The 19,431-nt window shown below is 50.9% G+C and overlaps 2 protein-coding genes across 2 annotated transcripts; one reads left to right on the top strand and one right to left on the bottom strand.

Moving 5' to 3' along the window:
• The first annotated feature begins 5,149 nt into the window (after nucleotides 1–5,149).
• On the top strand, nucleotides 5,150–6,558 carry LOC119304105. The gene is made up of 2 exons (XM_037581266.1): nucleotides 5,150–5,897; nucleotides 6,025–6,558. The coding sequence occupies exons 1-2, from the start codon at nucleotides 5,253–5,255 to the stop codon at nucleotides 6,325–6,327; spliced, it is 948 nt and encodes a 315-aa protein (XP_037437163.1). The 5' UTR covers nucleotides 5,150–5,252; the 3' UTR covers nucleotides 6,328–6,558.
• A 213-nt stretch (nucleotides 6,559–6,771) lies between these two features.
• Nucleotides 6,772–10,053, bottom strand: LOC119304107 (54S ribosomal protein L19, mitochondrial-like). Its single transcript, XM_037581267.1, has 2 exons — nucleotides 9,900–10,053; nucleotides 6,772–7,635 (listed from the first exon to the last, which is right to left on the bottom strand). Exon 2 carries the CDS (start codon nucleotides 7,613–7,615, stop codon nucleotides 7,151–7,153), a length of 465 nt encoding a protein of 154 aa, XP_037437164.1. The 5' UTR covers nucleotides 7,616–7,635; nucleotides 9,900–10,053; the 3' UTR covers nucleotides 6,772–7,150.
• Nucleotides 10,054–19,431: the final 9,378 nt, after the last annotated feature.

The raw sequence follows: 19,431 nt of genomic DNA, 5'->3' as shown, positions 1-19,431 counted from the left end.
GCAGTAGCAAGCAATGTCCGTTCGTTTGGTTCTGTTAACGAACATTCGTTCGATAGGTTTTTATTTTTATTTTATTTTCGGCCAGGGACCTATCCACGAATACTTTTCTCAGAAGTTAGTCCCAAATCTTCAAACCCTCGCAACTTTTTGCTCGTTCGTCCAAATCCAGTGAAACCAATGCCAAAATCTTCGTCTTGTTCCCCTCTTTCCATATAACCAACTTGAACATGGTTTTGACAAATTAAAATTTGGTTGCAAGCAGATTTGAATTCAAACTTTTTTGATCGTAGTTTGAGTTTCCTTGTTCCGATTTGGTTGTTTCTTTTTGCAAATCGAAGCTCTTCAGTTGAACTTTCAGTTTGGATCTTTTCATTTGAGTTTTACCCTTGCATCTTATGCTTGAGTGCTTATGTATGCTATTGTTTGTTCAGGATAGAGTTTTCGGAGTGCGAAGCGTGCTACTACGAGTCATTAGGGTTTTCAGATCGTCAGCAAGGCAAGTAACACTTTGATCATATCCCTTATTACCCAGTTTTTATGCATTAATCTCAATCCTTAAACATTGCATGAGTAGGATCTGTTTAACATGTGGGTATTTGGGAAGTAGCTGTTGAGGTAGTACCTATTGCTCTTTTATTCAAACCTTGGGAGTTACTACGTTACGCTTATTATACTTTGCTATGTTATGCTCGTAGATGTGGTTTAGTTTGAGTGATTCATGACAGTTGTGAGTATTATTAAGAACTAAGGGTTTACTTAAGGTGGCTACTTTAACACACATCTGGGTGGATTGGTTTGTGGGCACCTGGGGAAATCCAGTGTTGTCCAAAGGAGAATCCCGGGGTATGTGTGTGATTTTTCCTATGGTTCGCCACCTAGGCTCAAAGGGATCATTATGTTATTCATGCTAGAAACTTTCGTGTGCAGCCACAAGCCATTATGGACTCTGGCATAGTTGAGTAAGTTGTGGGAAACCTTTCCATAATGGGCTAGCAGATGTAGGGGATTGTAGGTGTACCGGCCTATCTATCGGTTAAGATGACCTCTTAGGAAAGACTGTGTCTCGGTCATCTGTTTCTCAAACACCATGCAGTGTGAGAAATACAACAGAGGAGATCGAGTCTTGTGAGGAAAAATGCGCAAACCTCTGCAAAGTGTATAAACTAATCATGGTTAGCCGTGTCCCCGGTTATGGACATCTTGAGTATCTGGTGCTTGAATTTCTATGTTGATCTCATCACTTTACTTAATTAACTTGTTGGGGTTAATGATTATTAATTTGGGGTTGAGATGGGGTTACCATTCTCATTGTTTTCAACAAACTTTGTAGTTAAATAAAAATCTATTCCTTTATTGTAGGGGAAAACTAGCTTTATGCAAAAGATAACCATAGAGCCTCCACCGGCCATATATGCATATAGTTATAACTGTTACTTGTTCATTACTCTATAGTGTTATCTTGCCAGCATATTCCATGTGCCGACCTACACAGGCTGCAACGTATTATGTTGCAGAGTTTTCAAGAGTAAGGTGCGCTAGGGCGTTCTCATGCACTCAGCTATGTCGTTGGAGTTGATGGACTCGTTTACCTTCGAAACTTCCGCTGTTATCTTACTTAGATGGCCTTCAGCCATATTATTGTAATAAGTACTCTCTTTGAGACATTCGATGTAATAAGTGTGTGATTGAACTCTGTTATAAATCCTCGAGTACTGTGTGTGTCAGCATTACCGATCCAGGAATGACACTTATACATAGAGATTTGACCGACTGAGGTCGGATCGCTACAACTACACTAGTCTATGACCGGCTGCGGAGGGTCACTTTGTCATCCTCATGTCCAGCAGCCTGCTCATGGACTGTCGGGAGCCCCGGATGTATATTCTTCCCCCGTATCTTCACTATGTCCGGCTGTGCCACTCATCAAAGTGACAAAGAGGGTGCTTTAGCCAGAGGGGAAGGGGGCTCCACTTTCGTGGAGCCCAGGCTGACCCGACCGGTTGTACAAGCCGACGACGTACCGGCAGTGGCCATTTTGGGACCCCAAGCGGCGGCGGCCTGGCGTATTCTTCTTTCCCTTGAAGTTGCCAAGACGGACACGACATCCATCGACTCGTCGATCTTCGTGTAGCCAAGATCTTTCTCTGCCGGCAAGGTGTAGTTATGCGCGCGTTGACGACAGATGGCACGATCCCGGGCACGAGATGCAGCAACGTAGGCCTAGGATGCGCAGTACGACGCGACATCGTCCACGACTGTGACGATGCATTTGCCATCGTGTTGTCCTGGAGCAACTCGATGCTCCTCCACGAGCTGGCTTGGAACGGCGAAGTGTTGAACCACGCGCCGGTTTGGAGCGGCAACTTCCTCCCTCGGTCCAGGCGATGAACCAGTGGCGCGGAGCCAGGAATTTGGTGTTGGGTATTCATTGTAATTTTTTTTTGCAATGCAATGTAAATGTATACTAAATCACTAAGCTCCCTGGAGTAGAAAGCCCCAGGAGCGATTCAGCTAAATCTGCTCTTTCACACCTCTTTTTTTTGCACTGTGAAACTTCCTTTGGAGAGGATCGAACCGATTTGAGAAATCGTATTCTTCTCAATAATCCTGTACAAAAATTCATATGTAGGATAACTGCCTATGTAATCTATTTGCTGCTCATGTTAATTGTTGTTTGCAGGTTCAGGAGCATACTTTTCTAAGTCAATTTACTGTTGCTGCTATACAGTCACAACCAACGAGGGGACGAGCGCGAGGCCGCGAGCAGAGTAGCCGAGAGAATGGGACTTGCGGATGGCTGGACGCTTGGAGGTGCTGCCGTGCTGGTGGCTGGTGCGGTTGTCGCTACAGCGCCGACGCCGGCAGCGGCAGCTAGGTCGATTCTGCTGGTGAACGAGTTGAGGGCTGCGTGCCGTGGGCTCGACTTCGCGTGGCCTGTTGCCTGGGCTGGAGCCTGAAGAATGGATATGTATATCTGATTTTTTATTGGGCCAAATCATGGGTATTCCATGGAATGCCCAAGAATACCCCTGGCTCCGCCATTGCGATGAACCCCAGCCTGCTTTATGCCAGAGCACTGCTCTTCCTACTCGTCTGGAGCCATCGAAAGGGTGGAGAAAATGGTGGAAGGAGGGGATGGGGAGCGAACTTGGTGGTGCGATTCTGGCCTCGCTTAAATAAAGGGCGGGCGGGAGGAACTTGCTGGGTGTTGCATTTAATGTCGGCCCGCTCGTGAACGGACGTGTGCCTGGGTTAGGTTCCTCGGCTTCCAGGCGGGTTTAATGAAGGTGTTTGAATGCGGCGAGAAGGCATGCTCAGCCGAGCGTGTAGCGGGCGGCGCCTTCGGGCGGCGCACCGCTTCAACGGCGGAGGCAGTGAAAGGTCGCGTCCGCACTAAGCCGTCTTCAATATGGAGCAGCGTGCTTTACAGCGGCATGAATGCGGGCAGCTGACGCCGGACAGGAACGCGTGCGGGCGAGGGAAGAAGGGTTTGGCTGGGACAGGCAGTCAAAAGCGGGCGTGGGAGCGGTCTAAATTCCCACAAAGTCTCCTTGTGTGTCTGAGGTTTGCGACGCTCTAGAAGGTACCACACACCACCCACCCACTCGTGTACCTCCCATCCGGAACCACCTTGACACGCGTTGCACCAGGGACACGTTAGGTGCTTCCGAGACCACACTACACTCCCCGACGCACAGGATGGCTCGAATGATTCTCCGCAGAGCCACAGACCACGCGAGACGTGACGACGGCTACGTGAGTCTCACTCAGCCGGGTCACTCTCCACTCTCCACTCTCCAGCTAGTAGGAGCTAGCTAGCTGCCGGGTCCGAGTCCGGGCGACATGGACGGCCGCCAACCAAAAGCGCAAAACAACACGGGCCGGAAAGGGAGCGGCCACACCGTAGACCGTAGACGACGGGACGTGTGGCCGTCGAGCCAGAGGCCACCCGCGCCGTTCGTTCCCGCGCCGCGCCGCGCCCCCACACCACACCCCACGCGCGGCCGTGCTTCACATGGCGGGCATGCGGGCGGAGCAGAGGAGGCCAAACCCAAGCCGCCGTGCCTCTCCTCTTCACCACCTAAGGGCATCTCCAGCCGTTGGCCCTTCAGGAAAGACAAAAAAACGCCTTCTGAAAGCGCACCGGCGCTAAACCGCGCACTGGGGGCGTGATGCCCCCCAATCGCGGCGTCCACAGTTAGTCAAAAAAATCAAAAACAGCGCAAACATGACTCAAATTTAATGCAAACATCGACGAGTTCGTTCAAACTTAAACATATTTTACAAAAAAAGAAAAAAAAACTACCGCGGGCTACCCCCGCCGTCTCCCTCGCCGCCCGCCCACGCAGTTCTACATACCGAGGAGGCTGTAGAACCGCGTGTAGTCACCGCCGCCGTCGTCGTCGTCGTCGTCGTCGCCCCCGCCTACGCCTCCGCCGTCCCTGCTGCATCCTTCCCCCGGTTGGCGCGGCGGGTTGGACGATCCGAGGGCGTCGTCGCTGTCGAGGACCACGACGCCGTGCTCGTCCTCGCGCCCACGCTTGCGGGCGGTGATCTCCTCAAGGGCCCGGCGCTGCCGGACCATCTCGTCGCGGAGGTAGTCGTCCCGCGCCCACCGCAGGGCGTCCTCGTCGGAGAAGCCGCGTCGGGCTATCTCCTCGTACTCCGCGGGGAGGCCGGGCTCCGGCTTGGGCTCGACGAGGACGAAGCGGCCGGTGGGTGGGGAGGCGTTGGCGCCGATGCGGACGCCGGAGCTGCAGGTGCGCGCGCTGACCGGATGCCGTGAGACATCAATGGCGCAGGCTGACCGGCGCGGCAACTTTGATATTGATTCGCCGCGGGAAACGAGGCGATGAGGACGACGAAGAGCCGAGAAGAGAGCCGTGTCGCTGACGCGGTGGGCCCGCGGCTTTTTCGCGCCAAAAAAGTTCGCCCGGCGCCCCCGGGCGCCCCCAGCGCGCCGGGTTCGGCCTGAACCCGCCGGCGCTGTTTTCGTTCCAGGCCGGCGAAAATCGGGCTTCTGGGAACGCGACTGGACCGATTTTTCAGCGCCGGCGCAAAAAAAACGCGTGAAGAGGCCTTCCTGGGGCGCGGCTGGAGATGCCCTAATTCATGTCGCGCGCGCCCATAAAACCGATGCCCTGCGCTACAACAGCCTCCAACAACCAGCGTCATCAACAGTGCCCACCGTCTACGAGACCTTGAGCTCGTCTCGCACCGTGCCCGCGCCTGCGGCAGAGAGAGAAGCAGCCATGCTGGTCAGGAGCGCGTCCACGCCGGTGCTCGGCGCGCTGCACGCCACCTCCGGCGCCGGCGGCCACTCGCCGGCCGTCCACTTCGCCGAGTCCTCGCCCACGGTCGCCTACCACCCGCCGGCCATCTCTTGCAGCCTGTCCGCCGGCGGTGGCGGCGGCTCGGCCTCAGACCACGAGCGCTCCCGCGGAGGCGGGGGCGGCCTGCGCCGCGCGTGCTCGGACGGCAACCTCGCCGCGCTGGGCGGCCGCGCGGAGGACCACCACCACCTGCCGCCGCGGCCCAGGCCGGCGCTCGAGACGATCCGGTCGTTCACGGCGCGCGACGGGGCCAGGGGCGAGGAGGAGGAGGAGGAGGACGATGACCAAGAGACGAGCTTTGGGCAGTTCGGCTTCGGCAGCACGTACGCGCAGGAGCACCCGCTGTTCCTGGCCAGGGGCCTCGGGATCGACCGGCTGGGCTCGGGCCTGCTGAGCGCCGACTGCGGGGGCGGCATCGACGGCGGCTCCGGGGGAGGCTACCTGGTAGCCTCCGGCGGCGGGGGAGGGGACCGCTCCGGCATCGAGATCCACTACAAGAGGCTCATCGAGGAGGACCCCTGCAACGGCCTCTTCCTCAGGAACTACGCGCAGTTCCTCTACCAGGTACGCACTACCCTCGCTGCTCTGCTCCAGTGCCGCCATTGCCGCGGCCGGCGATTGCACTTCAGAACTCAGATCCGGAGATAAAAGTTCTAACAATGGCGCCAACGCGACGTTCGGAATGTTGCAGGTGAAAGGGGATCGGCGTAGGGCGGAGGAGTACTACTCCCGCGCGATCCTGGCGGACCCCAACGACGGCGAGCTGCTGTCGGAGTACGCCAGGCTGGTGTGGGAGGTGCACGGCGACGAGGAGCGCGCCTCCAGCTACTTCCACCGGGCGGCCAGGGCCGACCCGCACAACAGCCACGTCCTCGCCGCGCAGGCCGCCTTCCTGTGGGACACCGACGATGGCGCCGGGCCCGAGGACGACGATGCCACGAGCTACGCCGGGTTCCTGGCCGCTCACCCGTCCATGGCTTCCGCCACGAGCTGAACGGAGCCTCGCCGCTGTCCCTCTCTGAAGCTGACGTTGATCGGAGCTCGTCGCTTCAGACCTTCAGTAGCAGACTACCTGTAGTAGATTCCCAATAATTGTACTGCCTGCTCTAGTGAACAAGTAGATCTCGCAGATCCTTTCGAGTGTTGCATTTCGTCAGTCACTTGTTGGTTTACTGCGTTGCATCCCTTGAAACAGTCGGTCCCACAGCACTATGATCCGATTCAAGTGCAGATTCAAACGAGTGATCATCAAACAGAGCAAATTGGCAACTCCACCTTACGATTCTAGTATAGGAGAAACAGGAAAATCCTATTCAAATGTGACCCAAGATGTCTTCATGTAAAACTAAAGCCTGTGCAAACAATAACAATGGAACTAACTGCAAATTCACAACATATGCATGTCCTCTCAGTAGGTGGAGAAGAGTACTAGTACTACTTCACATGGGCAATTTTCCTGTTACCAAAAACCAAGTCCACGGCAACAATGTCCCCTTACCAAGCAAACATCTTCACATGGAAGGAGTTCAAGTTGCAATTTCCAGTTAGACAGGTTCAGTGGTGCCAAGCCTCTGTCCCAGAGTTACACAACACACAGGCTGAAACAAACTTATTAGCCAACCACCAACCTCATGTGGTTGCACTGAAGAAATGTGTCACATGGTACAAATTGATCACAGAAAAGGGAGGCATGATTTCAACGGATCTAGCAGCAAATGTTCTCTCCTTCAAAAGAAATCTGATCCCTACCTTCTTCCAGGCCAGATGAAACTAGGCGGCTGCAGATGGGAGCAACATGAACTATGCTCGAGGCCCGGTCAGAGATCCTTGACGACTTCGATGCCCATTGACTTGGCCGTGCCGATGATGGACTTGCACAGGGCCTCGAGCGACATGTGCTTGCAGAACGGGTCGGTCTGCTTCAGCTTCGCGATCTCGTAGACGTGGCGAAGTGAGAGGGACGTCACCATGTTGTGGCCTGGCCGGCTGCTTGCTGTCTCGACGCCCGCTGCTTTCTTGAGAAACCATGAGACCGATGGCGACTTGACTACAAACTCGAAAGTGCTGTCCTTGTAGGCGGTCAGCGTGACTTGCATCGGAGTTTCCGCCTTGTACTTCTGTGTCCTTGCATTGAAATCCTTGCAGAAAGCCATCAGATTGAGCCTGTAGAAACCCAGAGCTGGTCCGACAGGGGGTGCGGGACGGGCTGCTCCAGCAGGAACTAGGAGGCGGATTGTCGCTAGAATAGGCTTCCGCGTTGCCACATCTTTAAGTGTTGCCATGTTGCTCTCCTTTAGCAGACCTGCAGTGAAAACCAGCATCAATCAATATGACAGGTTTACTAGGAACTACTTATCTCAAGTTATCAGTGGCCAGTGGAAATAATAAGTAACTAAAATGAAATCCAATCAAAAGGGTAATTTAAGTGATTAACAAACAAGGATTTCTCAAACAAAATGTTCTTGTCAAACAAAAAGGTTTCTGAAGTAAACTCGAAGTGTTCTTGGTCCGCCTTCTTAGAAACTTGTCAATTGAAAAAGGTGTACAATTTCCCACAAACAAACTATGTGACGAACAATGGATGAACAACAATGCAATTTGTTGCAAGAATGTCCCGCATAATAAACTTTGCCCAAAGAGACTGTTTTGGTAAAAGGGGTTTCTTCAGCAAAAGCATGTGTCCAAAGCACAAAATGCAGACTCCTCAGTAACTTGCCTCCAATCATTACTCTGAATTAAAACACAATTTAACAAACATACCATAAGGCTAAGATAGGCTAAATACCCATAATTATATGTCTAAGTGACAAATTCAGACTTCATCAGTTACTTGCCCCCAATCAGTACTCTGAACTGAAAACACCATGTAGGCTAAGATATGCTAATGCAAAATAGTTGTATGCCCTTTAGCATCGCCAAAGGAACATAGCACAACACCTACCACTTGGGAAAATTCAAATTACTAACAACTTCCTCACAAGCAGCATGCCACGGCCATTAATGTCTGAACTGTAACAAAGCAGGTACAGGGCAAAGTTCTTCCTAGCAATCTAATGCTTCGACCATGTTTCAGCCAAACCTCGTGGTGCAATGGTATCTAAATAAACAAGATTTCTACATTCACATTAAGCACCAACTATCTGCAGGTCGCTTTCCAGTAATTGAGATAAAAGAGAAGGCTCCGGCTCTTTACCCCAAACCCCGAACAAAGTTGTAACTATCATCTTATGACAAAAGAGACAGTTTTTGGACAAGTTTGGTTAACAAAGGCATGCATCTGATTGACAAATTCGGGCTTCATATGTTACACGCCTCCAATCGTTACTCTTGTACTGAAACTACACGTTGTAAGCATACATATGTCAAAGTTATGCCTAATACTCCCTCCGTCCGAAAATACTTGTCATTAAAATGGACAAAAAGAGATGTATCTAGAACTACAATACATCTAAATACATCCCCTTTTATTCATTTTGATGACAAGTATTTCCGGACGGAGGGAGTACAAAATAATTGCATGTCCTTTAGCACTGCCATAAGCACATAACACTACACCTTCCGCCTAGAAAATACTACGAACTATAATGAAAAAACTTACTGAAAGTGGCATGGGCAGCAGTCAATTAACAGTCTGAACTACACTAGTATCTGCTGATAGCCCAGGCAACGAAGCAAGTACACAGGAAAAGGTTCTTCCTAGCAATGTAAATACACAATAGTGTATGCCCCTTTAGCACAGCCATAGGAACATAGCACAACACCTCCCACTTGGGAAATTCAAACTACTAAGAACTTCCTCACAATAGGCATGCCACAGCCCTTAATGTCTGAACTGTAACAAAGCAGGTACAGAAAAAAGTTCTTCCAAGCAATGTAATGCTTCAACCATGTTTCAGCCAAACTTCATGATGCAATGGTATCTAAATAAACAAGATTTCTACATTCACATTAAACACCAACTATCTGCAGGTCATTTTCCAGTAAATTTAGATAAACGATAAGGCTCCGGCTCTTCACCCCAAAATGACCAAAGAAACTGTTTTTGGAGGATTTTAGTTAACAAAGGCATGCATCTAAGTGACAAATTCGGACTTCATATGTTACACGCCACCAATCGTTACTATTGAACTGATCCTAGCAATGTGATGCGTGGAGCCTGTTTGAACTGATTCTCTTGGTGTGATGGTATCTAATTAAACAAGATTTGTACATTCATATTGACCACTGCTTGCTTGGAGACCTTTGGGAAAAACAAGATTTCTCCAGTACATACTACAATAAAACATAATGGTGAAAAATTCTCACTGAAGCTATAACTAATAGACAGGCCAAATCATTTGTTGGCATAATCACGCAGAATTTCAAGTCTGCAGTGCTCCAGCATGACGTTCCATTTAGATCTAAACACGAAAATCCATACAGACCTATGAAAGGACTGGATACACCCCAATGTCATGAAGGGGATACGAAAATGGCGGCATTCTTCGCAGCCGCGGGCGACGGGCTAGAGTTTTTGAAGGGACGAGAACCTGAGTTCAGATCCCGTTGTGACGGAGCAGCACTGACCTGCGTGTACGTCGTCCGGTCGCCCGCCGCTGCCAGGTGACGTAGCTGCCGCCGGCCAGCCGCCTTCCGCACGGAGAGCAGAGCACGAGCGAAGGTTGGAGATTGACTGCGGCTGGGCTAAAACCCTAAATTGGCTGGGCTAAGACCCAGCAAGGTTAAGGAGGGCCGGGATGGGCCGGGAATGACTGAGTTGTAAAGGTTAAGGAGACCCAACAAGTCGTCAACTAAATCATCTATATCTATATCTATACTAATATAAAAAAACTAAAGAAGCAGATTCAACAAATCCCGGCCGTCAAATCAGGTCAATCCAACGACTCAGCCTGCTTTAATGGTGAGCGCTCCACACGTTTAATGTGTAGTTAATATCATACCAAATATTAACGCCAATGCTAATCACATACTTATCTATATTAATATTAAAAAATCCAAAGGGGCAGATTCAACAAATCCCGACCATCAAATCAGGTCAATCCAACGACTCAGACTGCTTCAATGGTGAGCGCTCAACACATTTAATGTGCAGTTAATATCATACCAAATATTAACGCCAATGCTAATCACATACTTAATACGTAAATAATATCCTAACTAATATTTATGTGTAATTAATATATTACCTAATATCAATGTGCATTGCACGTACACCGCACGACACCTACGAGTTCTGCACACGTTCAACTCGATGACGTCCCTCGAACTCCGATCCAGCCGAGTGTTGAGGGAGAGTTTCGTCAGCACGACGACGTGGTGACGATGATGGTGTTCTACCGATGCAGGGCTTCGCCTAAGCACCGCTACGATATGATTGAGGTGGATTATGATGGAGGGGGGCACCGCACACGGCTAAGAGATCAAGAGATCAATTGTTGTGTCTATGGGGTGCCCCCTGGCCACGTATATAAAGGAGTGGAGGAGGGGAGGGGCCGACGGAGAGGTCACGACACCTACGAGTTCTGCACACGTTTAACTCGATGACGTCCCTCGAACTCCGATCCAGCCGAGTGTTGAGGGAGAGTTTCGTCAGCACGACGACGTGGTGACGATGATGGTGTTCTACCGATGCAGGGCTTCGCCTAAGCACCGCTACGATATGATTGAGGTGGATTATGGTGGAGGGGGGCACCGCACACGGCTAAGAGATCAAGAGATCAATTGTTGTGTCTATGGGGTGCCCCCTGGCCACGTATATAAAGAAGTGGAGGAGGGGAGGGGCCGACGGAGAGGTCCTATTGGACGCTCGCGAGCGGCAAACAGCAGAGCATTCGCTGAAGAGCACGCGAAACGGGCCGGCCCATTTGTAGACGCTGAATGTAAAAAACTCACGAAAATTACGCAGGATCCTGTACTTGAACTTCCCTCCCGCACTGTACAAACTACGGTTGCTAACCAGCCGAGCTAGCCATCTATACTTGGCCACAATGCAGCGCAAATTATTAAGTAATAGCTACAGAGGCCGACCCGTTTTTAAAAAGTTCCACTTGGGAAAATGTGAACAAATTTCCTTCAGAAAAGCCAATGATTTTTTACATGTGAAAAAAAATCAAAACTCGAACAACTTCTAAAATACGAATTTTGTAAAAAGTGAACAAAAATTGAAAACATGAACAATTTTGAAATATACATTGAATGTTTTTGTCATATACACTGAACAATTTGTAAAAATGCATTGAAGATTCTGTGATATACACTGAACAAGTTTTCCAAATACACAATGAACATTTCATAGTATGCGTTGAACAAATTCTTGTTATACGATGAACATCTTTAAAATACAAGGTGAACAATTTCTTAATATACGATGAACATTTTTTAATAATATAGGTGAATACTTTTTTAATATACGATGAACATCTTTTAATACGTGGTGGACCTTTTATATACTAAAAATGTAAAACAGAGAAAAGAAACAGTAAAAAAAGAAAAAAAAGAAAAGAAAAGAAAGGAATAAGCAGAGAAAAAGAAAAAGAAGGAAAAAATCAAAAATAGAATAAAACCTAGTAAAAACAAAACAGAAAAAACCGGTCCAGGGAACCTTCTAGAAAGTTCCCAAAACTATAGGGAACCTTCTAGAAAATTCCCAAAACCGGCCAAGTACATTCACCAAGGTTCCCAAGATACCGCAACGAAGAAACAGGAACGGTCGCAACGAAAAAACTTGTGCGAAGCTGAATTATGGGCCGGCCCAAGTGGAAGTGACAAGTCCCGCTCTTCAGCGAAGCTACGCAGATTTGACGCTAACAAGCGTCATATAGGAATCTCTATGGCGCGCCCTAGGAGAGTCCTACTCCCACCGGGAGTAGGATTCCCTCTTTCCTAGTAGAACTAGGATCCCTTCCAAGTAGTAGGAGTAGAAGAGAAGGAAAGGGAAGGGAAAAGGAGAAGGAAGGAAGGGGGCGCCCCCCTCCCTAGTCCAATTCGGACCAGCCCATGGGGAGGGGTGCGGCCACCCTTTGAGTCTTTTCTCTCCTTTCCCGTATGGCCCATTAAGGCCCAATACGAATTCCCGTAACTCCCCGGTACTCCCGAAAATACCCGAATCACTCGGAACCTTTCCGATGTCCGAATATAGTCGTCCAATATATCAATCTTTACGTCTTGACCATTTCGAGACTCCTCGTAATGTCCCCGATCTCATCCGGGACTCCGAACTCCTTCGGTACATCAAAACACATAAACTCATAATATAACCGTCATCGAACTTTAAGCGTGCGGACCCTACGGGTTCAAGAACTATGTAGACATGACCGAGACACGTCTCCGGTCAATAACCAATAGCGGAACCTGGATGCTCATATTGGCTCCCACATATTCTACGAAGATCTTTATCGGTCAGACCGCATAACTACATACGTTGTTCCCTTTGTCATCGGTATGTTACTTGCTCGAGATTCGATCGTTGGTATCTCAATACCTAGTTCAATCTCGTTACCGGCAAGTCTCTTTACTCGTTCCATAATACATCATCCCGCAGCTCACTCATTAGTTGCAATGCTTGCAAGGCTTATAGTGATGTGCATTACCGAGTGGGCCTAGAGATACCTCTCCGACAATCGGAGTGACAAATCCTAATCTCGAAATACGCCAACCCAACATGTACCTTTGGAGACACTTGTAGAGCTCCTTTATAATCACCCAGTTACGTTGTGATGTTTGGTAGCACACAAAGTATTCCTCCGATAAACGGGAGTTGCATAATCTCATAGCCATAGGAACATGTACAAGTCATGAAGAAAGCAATAGCAACAAACTAAACGATCAAGTGCTATGCTAACGGAATGGGTCAAGTCAATCACATCATTCTCTAATGATGTGACCCCGTTAATCAAATGACAACTCATGTCTATGGCTAGGAAACTTAACCATCTTTGATTCAACGAGCTAGTCAAGTAGAGGCATACTAGTGACACTCTGTTTGTCTATGTATTCACACATGTATTATGTTTCCGGTTAATACAATTCTAGCATGAATAATAAACATTTATCATGATATAAGGAGATAAATAATAACTTTATTATTGCCTCTAGGGCATATTTCCTTCATGAAGTAGCTGCTGGGCATCGGTGCGGCAGGCGATAGTCAGACTATAAGCTCCTTCATGGCCAGCTCGGCCGCCTTGTGCAGCTCGACCAACTGTTTCAGCTGGTCGCTGAAGGATAACGGATGTTCTGGTCCAAGATATTGAGACCAGAACAGCTTCTCCATAGAACTCCCTTCTTCGGCTCGATAGAACTCGGCAACATCTGATATGCTACGCAGAAAATCCGTAAACGCCCTTGGAGAACTCCAAATTCGGGTAAGTAATAGGAATGTTTCCTTCACAGACTTGCTTTGCATAACAAAAGCCTTACCCGCCGCAATCTTCCGGGCCGCCTGGATTTCCTGAAGGGCGCAATCCAAATATATACTGGCGACTTAGCGTCCAAAGCCAGACCTAGTTTAATTATAATCATAACAAAATATCATACCTGTGATATCTGCTCACACTGCCGGTTTATCATACCTGTGATATCTGCTCACACTGCCGGTTTATCATACCTATGCAGTAAAGGTGATAACCCAAAATTTGAGCACTGGAAATTATCAGAGATTGCCCGTTTATAACCAAAGCCGGACCGGGTTAATAAACACCGGATATTATCTTATCTCAAACTGGCGACTTATAGTCGAAAACCAGGCCGAGTTAATAAACACGGGATATTATCTCATACTGGCGACTTATAGTCAAAAGCCAAGCCGGGTTAATAAACTCTGGTGATTTATAATCATAAAACTTTATAAGTCTTGTCAAAGAAACCTCAAAAAGAAAGAAACTATCGAATAAAAAACCAACGAGAAGCGAGGCTTTTCATGGGCTGCCAGGCCGAAAAACGAGGCTTTTCATGGGCTGCCAGGCCACTGAGTTAAACCGTTTTACAAACCTTATAAGATGGACCTCACATTAACCAATCGTCATTTTAACTTTGACAAGTTTAGGGTCTGCATAAGATTGACTTGTCAAATGTTCGGCGGGTTGTTCCAGGCATACCTGGGCGGAGTGACTTACTTAAAAACGCAGGATAACCCGGGGTTTTAGGTGAATACACCTGGCTTTCAAGCCTGGCTTTTAAGCCTATCACAAGGGTTATAGCAACTTATTGTTCTTTAGAACAAAAGAGCCCCCAAGCAATATTTCTAAGCTATGCTCAATGTGCACCTATGTTTGAGTTGTGCTATTGCAACAGACTCTCTTTGGTCCCTTTTAACCTGGGTAGAAGCCCCCTAGGTTTTTTTTGTGGCCAATAAGCCGGATCAAAGGATAATCATAACTTCGCTCTATAAAGCAAAAACCCCTAATTGTTTTTGTAAGCATGGCGTATAAGCCGGATCGGATACCCATGTTTGAACAGTGCATCATGGCAACGAGTTCTCTTTGGCAGCCTTTGATTTTTCCGAGAACTCAATTTTTTTGCGAGAGATAATATTCTTCTTGAACCGGATGTTAAACCGGATATTGAGAGCTTCCGAGCTTTGTGGGAGACAAATTTCCCTTGAACCGGATTTTAAAACGGAATTCTTCATTTTGAACCGGAAATCGTCCGACGACCTTTAAATTTTCATCAATATAGCAATCGCCTTCGGGACCAGGTTATCTTCCCTCCAATGTGACCCGTATTTTTGAATTTTCTGCCAAAATTTTCTGAGTCATTTCATCGTAGCCCCCGAGTCTCAAGATGACTCGAGGAGTTGGCTTGAGATTCTTCATACTTGGCCCTGATATAAACCGCCATATAGCTGAACAGCGGACCACTGTCATATGTTGAAGCCGGAAGTAAGGTGGCGGGTTAATGATCTTCGCAACACTCATGGTATATCCTTGGCGTTGATAATGCAATGTGAATCCACAGAAGGTTGAGGTGACTGCGGCGGGTTATAAATGACCCATATAAGCTGTGTCAGCAACCCGGCCAATGGTTCCTTCCAACTGGCTGTTTGAAGTTAACCAAACTGTAGTGGCGACGACTTGTGCGCCTGCCCATTGAACCATCCAGTGCAAATCGAGGCTGAGAATACATGATAATTTTCTCTAGAGTTGTTGGAAGAAAACCGGATTACCCGAGCAGTGACTGACTTTTATACTCAATAAATAGCTCATGCAGAGAGGTGCGGCCCAATATGTTGATGTAGACCAGGCCGCGAGAGACGGACGGTAAAAACGACCGCAGCTTCAGATGCAGCACAAATAGATGAGTCGGCCGCGATGTTGTAATCCGGCGCGGGCGGACAAGTTGTCCTCCTCGTTGTAAGCTAGCGCGGACGCATGAACCAGCCGCGAGAGCGGACGGGCAAGTCGTCCATGGTGTTGTAAGCCGGTGCGAACGCGTGAAACGGCCACGGCGTTGTAAGCCGATGCAGACGGGAGAATCGGCCGTTGTCGGGGAGGCTGATCCACCAACACCTATGGGGACAGGGCCCCTTTCGGTTCGGAGGGAGGCGGAGGTTGCACAAAGAGCGGATCGAGGTGGTACACGCGAGCGGTTTTACCCAGCTTCGGGCCGCACGGATGCGTAAAACCCTACTGCTGCTTGTTTGTGTGTATTGAATTCTTGCTCAGGAGCGATGGACGCTGCCAGACTGAGCGTGGGAGTGTTTTTGGTGTTTTGGATGAGCCGAATTGGCCGAACCCCCTCTACGTTGCGCCTGGGCCTCCTTTTATATTCTCAAGGGGTCACCGACAGGTGGCAACGTAGACGAGAGGGGTAGAAATGGAAAAAGAATGCGGTAGCTGCACCTACCGCTACTGTAGACACAGTGCACCCTACCTAATTCTGACGGCAGGGGACAAGTGCATTGAATGCCTGTCTGAGTTGCCTAAACAGTGCAAAAAGTGACCGTTAGGAGCGCCACAGTTTGCCATGATGGCCTTCTCTTCATCTCCGCTTGCCACCACGTACCCCTGGCTGCACAGGCTCCCGCCACGTGCCCCCTGAGGAAGCCTCATGGCGACACGCGGGTGGGTGCGCTGGAGCATGGGTACAGAGTGGCAACTGGCCCCCGGCAAGTACCTTGCCAGGGTCGTCATCTTGCCGAGTCCGGAAGCTTGTCGCTCGCCGGATCTTGCCGGGATGCAGGGCGCGTCACGGCAAGCTTCTTGAAGTGCCGTGGTTGGCCTTCCCGGCAAGCTCCTCTTGCCGGGGCCTTTTCTCTTCCCGGCAAGCTCCTCTTGCCGAGGCCTTGTCTCTTCATCTTGAATGCTTTGTTATTGAATGGTTCCAAGGGAACCCACGGAGGGTCTTGGCGGTCACCCGGCAAGCCTTGCCGCGGGGTGCTGCAACTGCCCGTGCACGAGTTCGGGATACTAGGGTACCCCTACTCTAGTACACCGACAAGAGCCCCCGGGCCTGGGACATACACGGTGCCGAGCGCTGTTGGGCCAGGCCCAAAATAGTGCACGGGCACGCGCGGCCTAGGTCACGCCGCATATCTCTCCGCTCCCACCGTGCACGCCCAGAACGGCACGCGTCAAACGCGGCGTCGTGGGTGACGCGGGCGGCGTGCGCAGGGCTAAGCCCCTCGAGCATGCGTCAGGCCACGATGATGGGGACGGTTCACGCCCTCCTCCGTAAATGGAGGTAGGTGTGGGGGCGTGATGCATTTACTGGTCGGGGCCGATGCGCGGTTTTTGGGATGTCCATTCCCCGCGATCACGAGGCGGAGCGAGGCCACCTCATCTGTCGCCTTGGTTCTGCATCCCCGCCACGCGGCTCCCATGCGCTTGGAGTCGTGGACGGTGGAAGTGGGAAACTGGGCCGTCGCGAGCAGAGGCAGCGGGTTGACCCCGACTCCCTGCTCTTCCCGTGCCTTGATTCGCTGAGTGGGGCGGCCGAGCCCCCACCTCGCTCCTTTATAAAGAGCGGGAGGGGAGCACAGAAACCCGCACTCTCTCATCTGCTCCTTTCTTCAGCTTCTGCTCCCCTTTCTCTCATCCGCCATGGAGAAAGGGAATCCAGGCCCTTCATCGGTGGCGGCGAGGGTCGCCGCCAGACAGCGCATCTCTTCCTCTTCCGCGCCCGTGGTGGCAGAGCCAGCCATAAGGGGAAGAGGGAGGGGGCGAGGTCGCGGACGAGGTCGAGGACGAGGTCGAGGCGCTCGGGGAAGAGGCGGGCGGGGCGGCGCGCCAGCTTCGCCTCCGCCGGTGGCTCCTCCCCCCACGGCGGTCCATATAGGGGACGACCCTTGTGAGTTCTTCGTCAAGCTGCGCCGGGCGCCTCGTCGTCGCCTCCGGCTCCCAGCTCTGTTTGCGAGCGTGATGGAGTTGGATCCGCCCGAGACACTGAGATTGCACATGAGGGGCTGTGGGATCAGCGGCACGCGAGTCCCCGTTGTATTCCCAGCCCCTAATGTGATGTATCTTGATCGAGGGTGGAAGACGTTCGCCCGTATCCATAGTCTGATGGAGGGGTTTACCCTCCATTTTAAGTTGATGGAGGGCGATCTCCTCTCCGTCAAGGTCTTCGGGTGCTTCGGCACTCGGGCGAAGTGCTGCGTGGACAGCTCCTCCGATAGCAAAGACTCCTCCTCGAGCGAGAGTGATGAGGAGGAGAGCGACAGCGACGATGAGGATAGCGAGCGGTGGGGTGGCGGGTCCGACTAGGCGTCGGGCGCCGCTTTGCGCGGCACCGGCGACCCCGTCATCCGTGTCGCCGGCTCCTTGAACTCCCCGGGGTCGTCTCCTTGGGCGGCTGGCGTAGGAAGGCCGCGGAAGGGGAAGAGGGCTGGCGACAAGGCCGTCAGGTCGGAGTACGAGGGCGTGGTGCCCTCGACAGCGTGCTGACGTCCTGCCGCCCCGTCTTCGAGCCCCGCTTCCAGCGCCGCCATCGCTGTCCAGCCTTCGGACGGCCCCCGGGATGTTCTCTTGGTGTCTTCTGGCACCCGTAGCTCGCCTAGGCGCTCCTTTTGCCCTTTTCGCCTCCTTGACCTGCCTCCTGAGTGGGATGTTTTTTTAATGAAAAGGGGATGCTTGCCGGGTTATTTGTCTCGCGGGTTGAACCCACGCCAAGGAGCAAATCCTTGGTATCCCTCGGACAGACATTTCATCTTCCGGCAACAAGCCCTGCCGCCTCCCCACGTCGCTCGACCTTTCTCACGCCTTTGACGGAGGCAGGAACGAGGTGGGTGCGGTCTCCTCATTCCATCCCTTTGCTGCCGCGACTACGACCAAACTTGGCCCCGAGAACGAGCCCCAGGGCCTAGAGTTGAGGGAGCACGGCAGTTTTCGGGAAGAAACGTGGTTTCGCATTCCCCAGTCCATAAGAGGATGCATGATGAGGGATGAAAGACTTATCTGATATTGCAGCCCCCGGCAACTCTGGTTTGCCGTGGACGATTCTTGGCACTCGCAGCCCCCAGTGATACTTGCTTGCCGGGAAGGCTTTTATCTCCAGCAGAGAACTTTGACGTTCTCGATGCCGGCTTCCGGCAAGCTTGTTGCCGAGAAGGCTTTTATCTTCGGCAGAGAACTTTGACGTTCTCGATGCCGGCTTCCGGCAAGCTTGTTGCCAGGAAGGCTTTTATCTTCGGCAGAGAACTTTGACGTTCTCGATGCCGGCTTCCGGCAAGCTTGTTGCCAGGAAGGCTTTTATCTTCGGCAGAGAACTTTGACGTTCTCGATGCCGGCTTCCGGCAAGCTTGTTGCCAGGAAGGCTTTTATCTTCAGCAAAGAACTTTGACGTTCTCGATGCCGGCTTCCGGCAAGCTTGTTGCCAGGAAGGCTTTTATCTTCGGCAGAGAACTTTGACGTTCTCGATGCCGGCTTCCGGCAAGCTTGTTGCCGAGAAGGCTTATGGCGAAGAACTTCGTCGTTCTTGACACCGGCTCCCGGCAAGATCGTTGCCGGAAAGGCTTATGGCGAAGAACTTCGTCGTTCTTGACACCGGCTCCCGGCAAGATCGTTGCCGGAAAGGCTTATGGCGAAGAACTTCGTCGTTCTTGACACCGGCTCCCGGCAAGATCGTTGCCGGAAAGGCTTATGGCGAAGAACTTCGTCGTTCT

The sequence above is a fragment of the Triticum dicoccoides genome, chromosome 5A (assembly GCF_002162155.2).
Source record: "Triticum dicoccoides isolate Atlit2015 ecotype Zavitan chromosome 5A, WEW_v2.0, whole genome shotgun sequence".
NCBI lineage: Eukaryota > Viridiplantae > Streptophyta > Magnoliopsida > Poales > Poaceae > Triticum > Triticum dicoccoides.
Note: the sequence above shows the minus strand (reverse complement) of the source record. Positions and strands in the feature narration are given on the sequence as shown.

What these genes read in the sequence shown, in the direction of transcription:
- LOC119304105 (XM_037581266.1), top strand. Translation starts at nt 5,253, where the DNA reads ATGCTGGTCAGGAGCGCGTCCACGCCGGTGCTCGGCGCGCTGCACGCC. An exon ending in ACGCGCAGTTCCTCTACCAG is followed by an intron (nt 5,898 to 6,024) that starts GTACGCACTACC and finishes GGAATGTTGCAG; the next exon opens with GTGAAAGGGGATCGGCGTAG.
- LOC119304107 (XM_037581267.1), bottom strand. Translation starts at nt 7,615, where the DNA reads ATGGCAACACTTAAAGATGTGGCAACGCGGAAGCCTATTCTAGCGACA.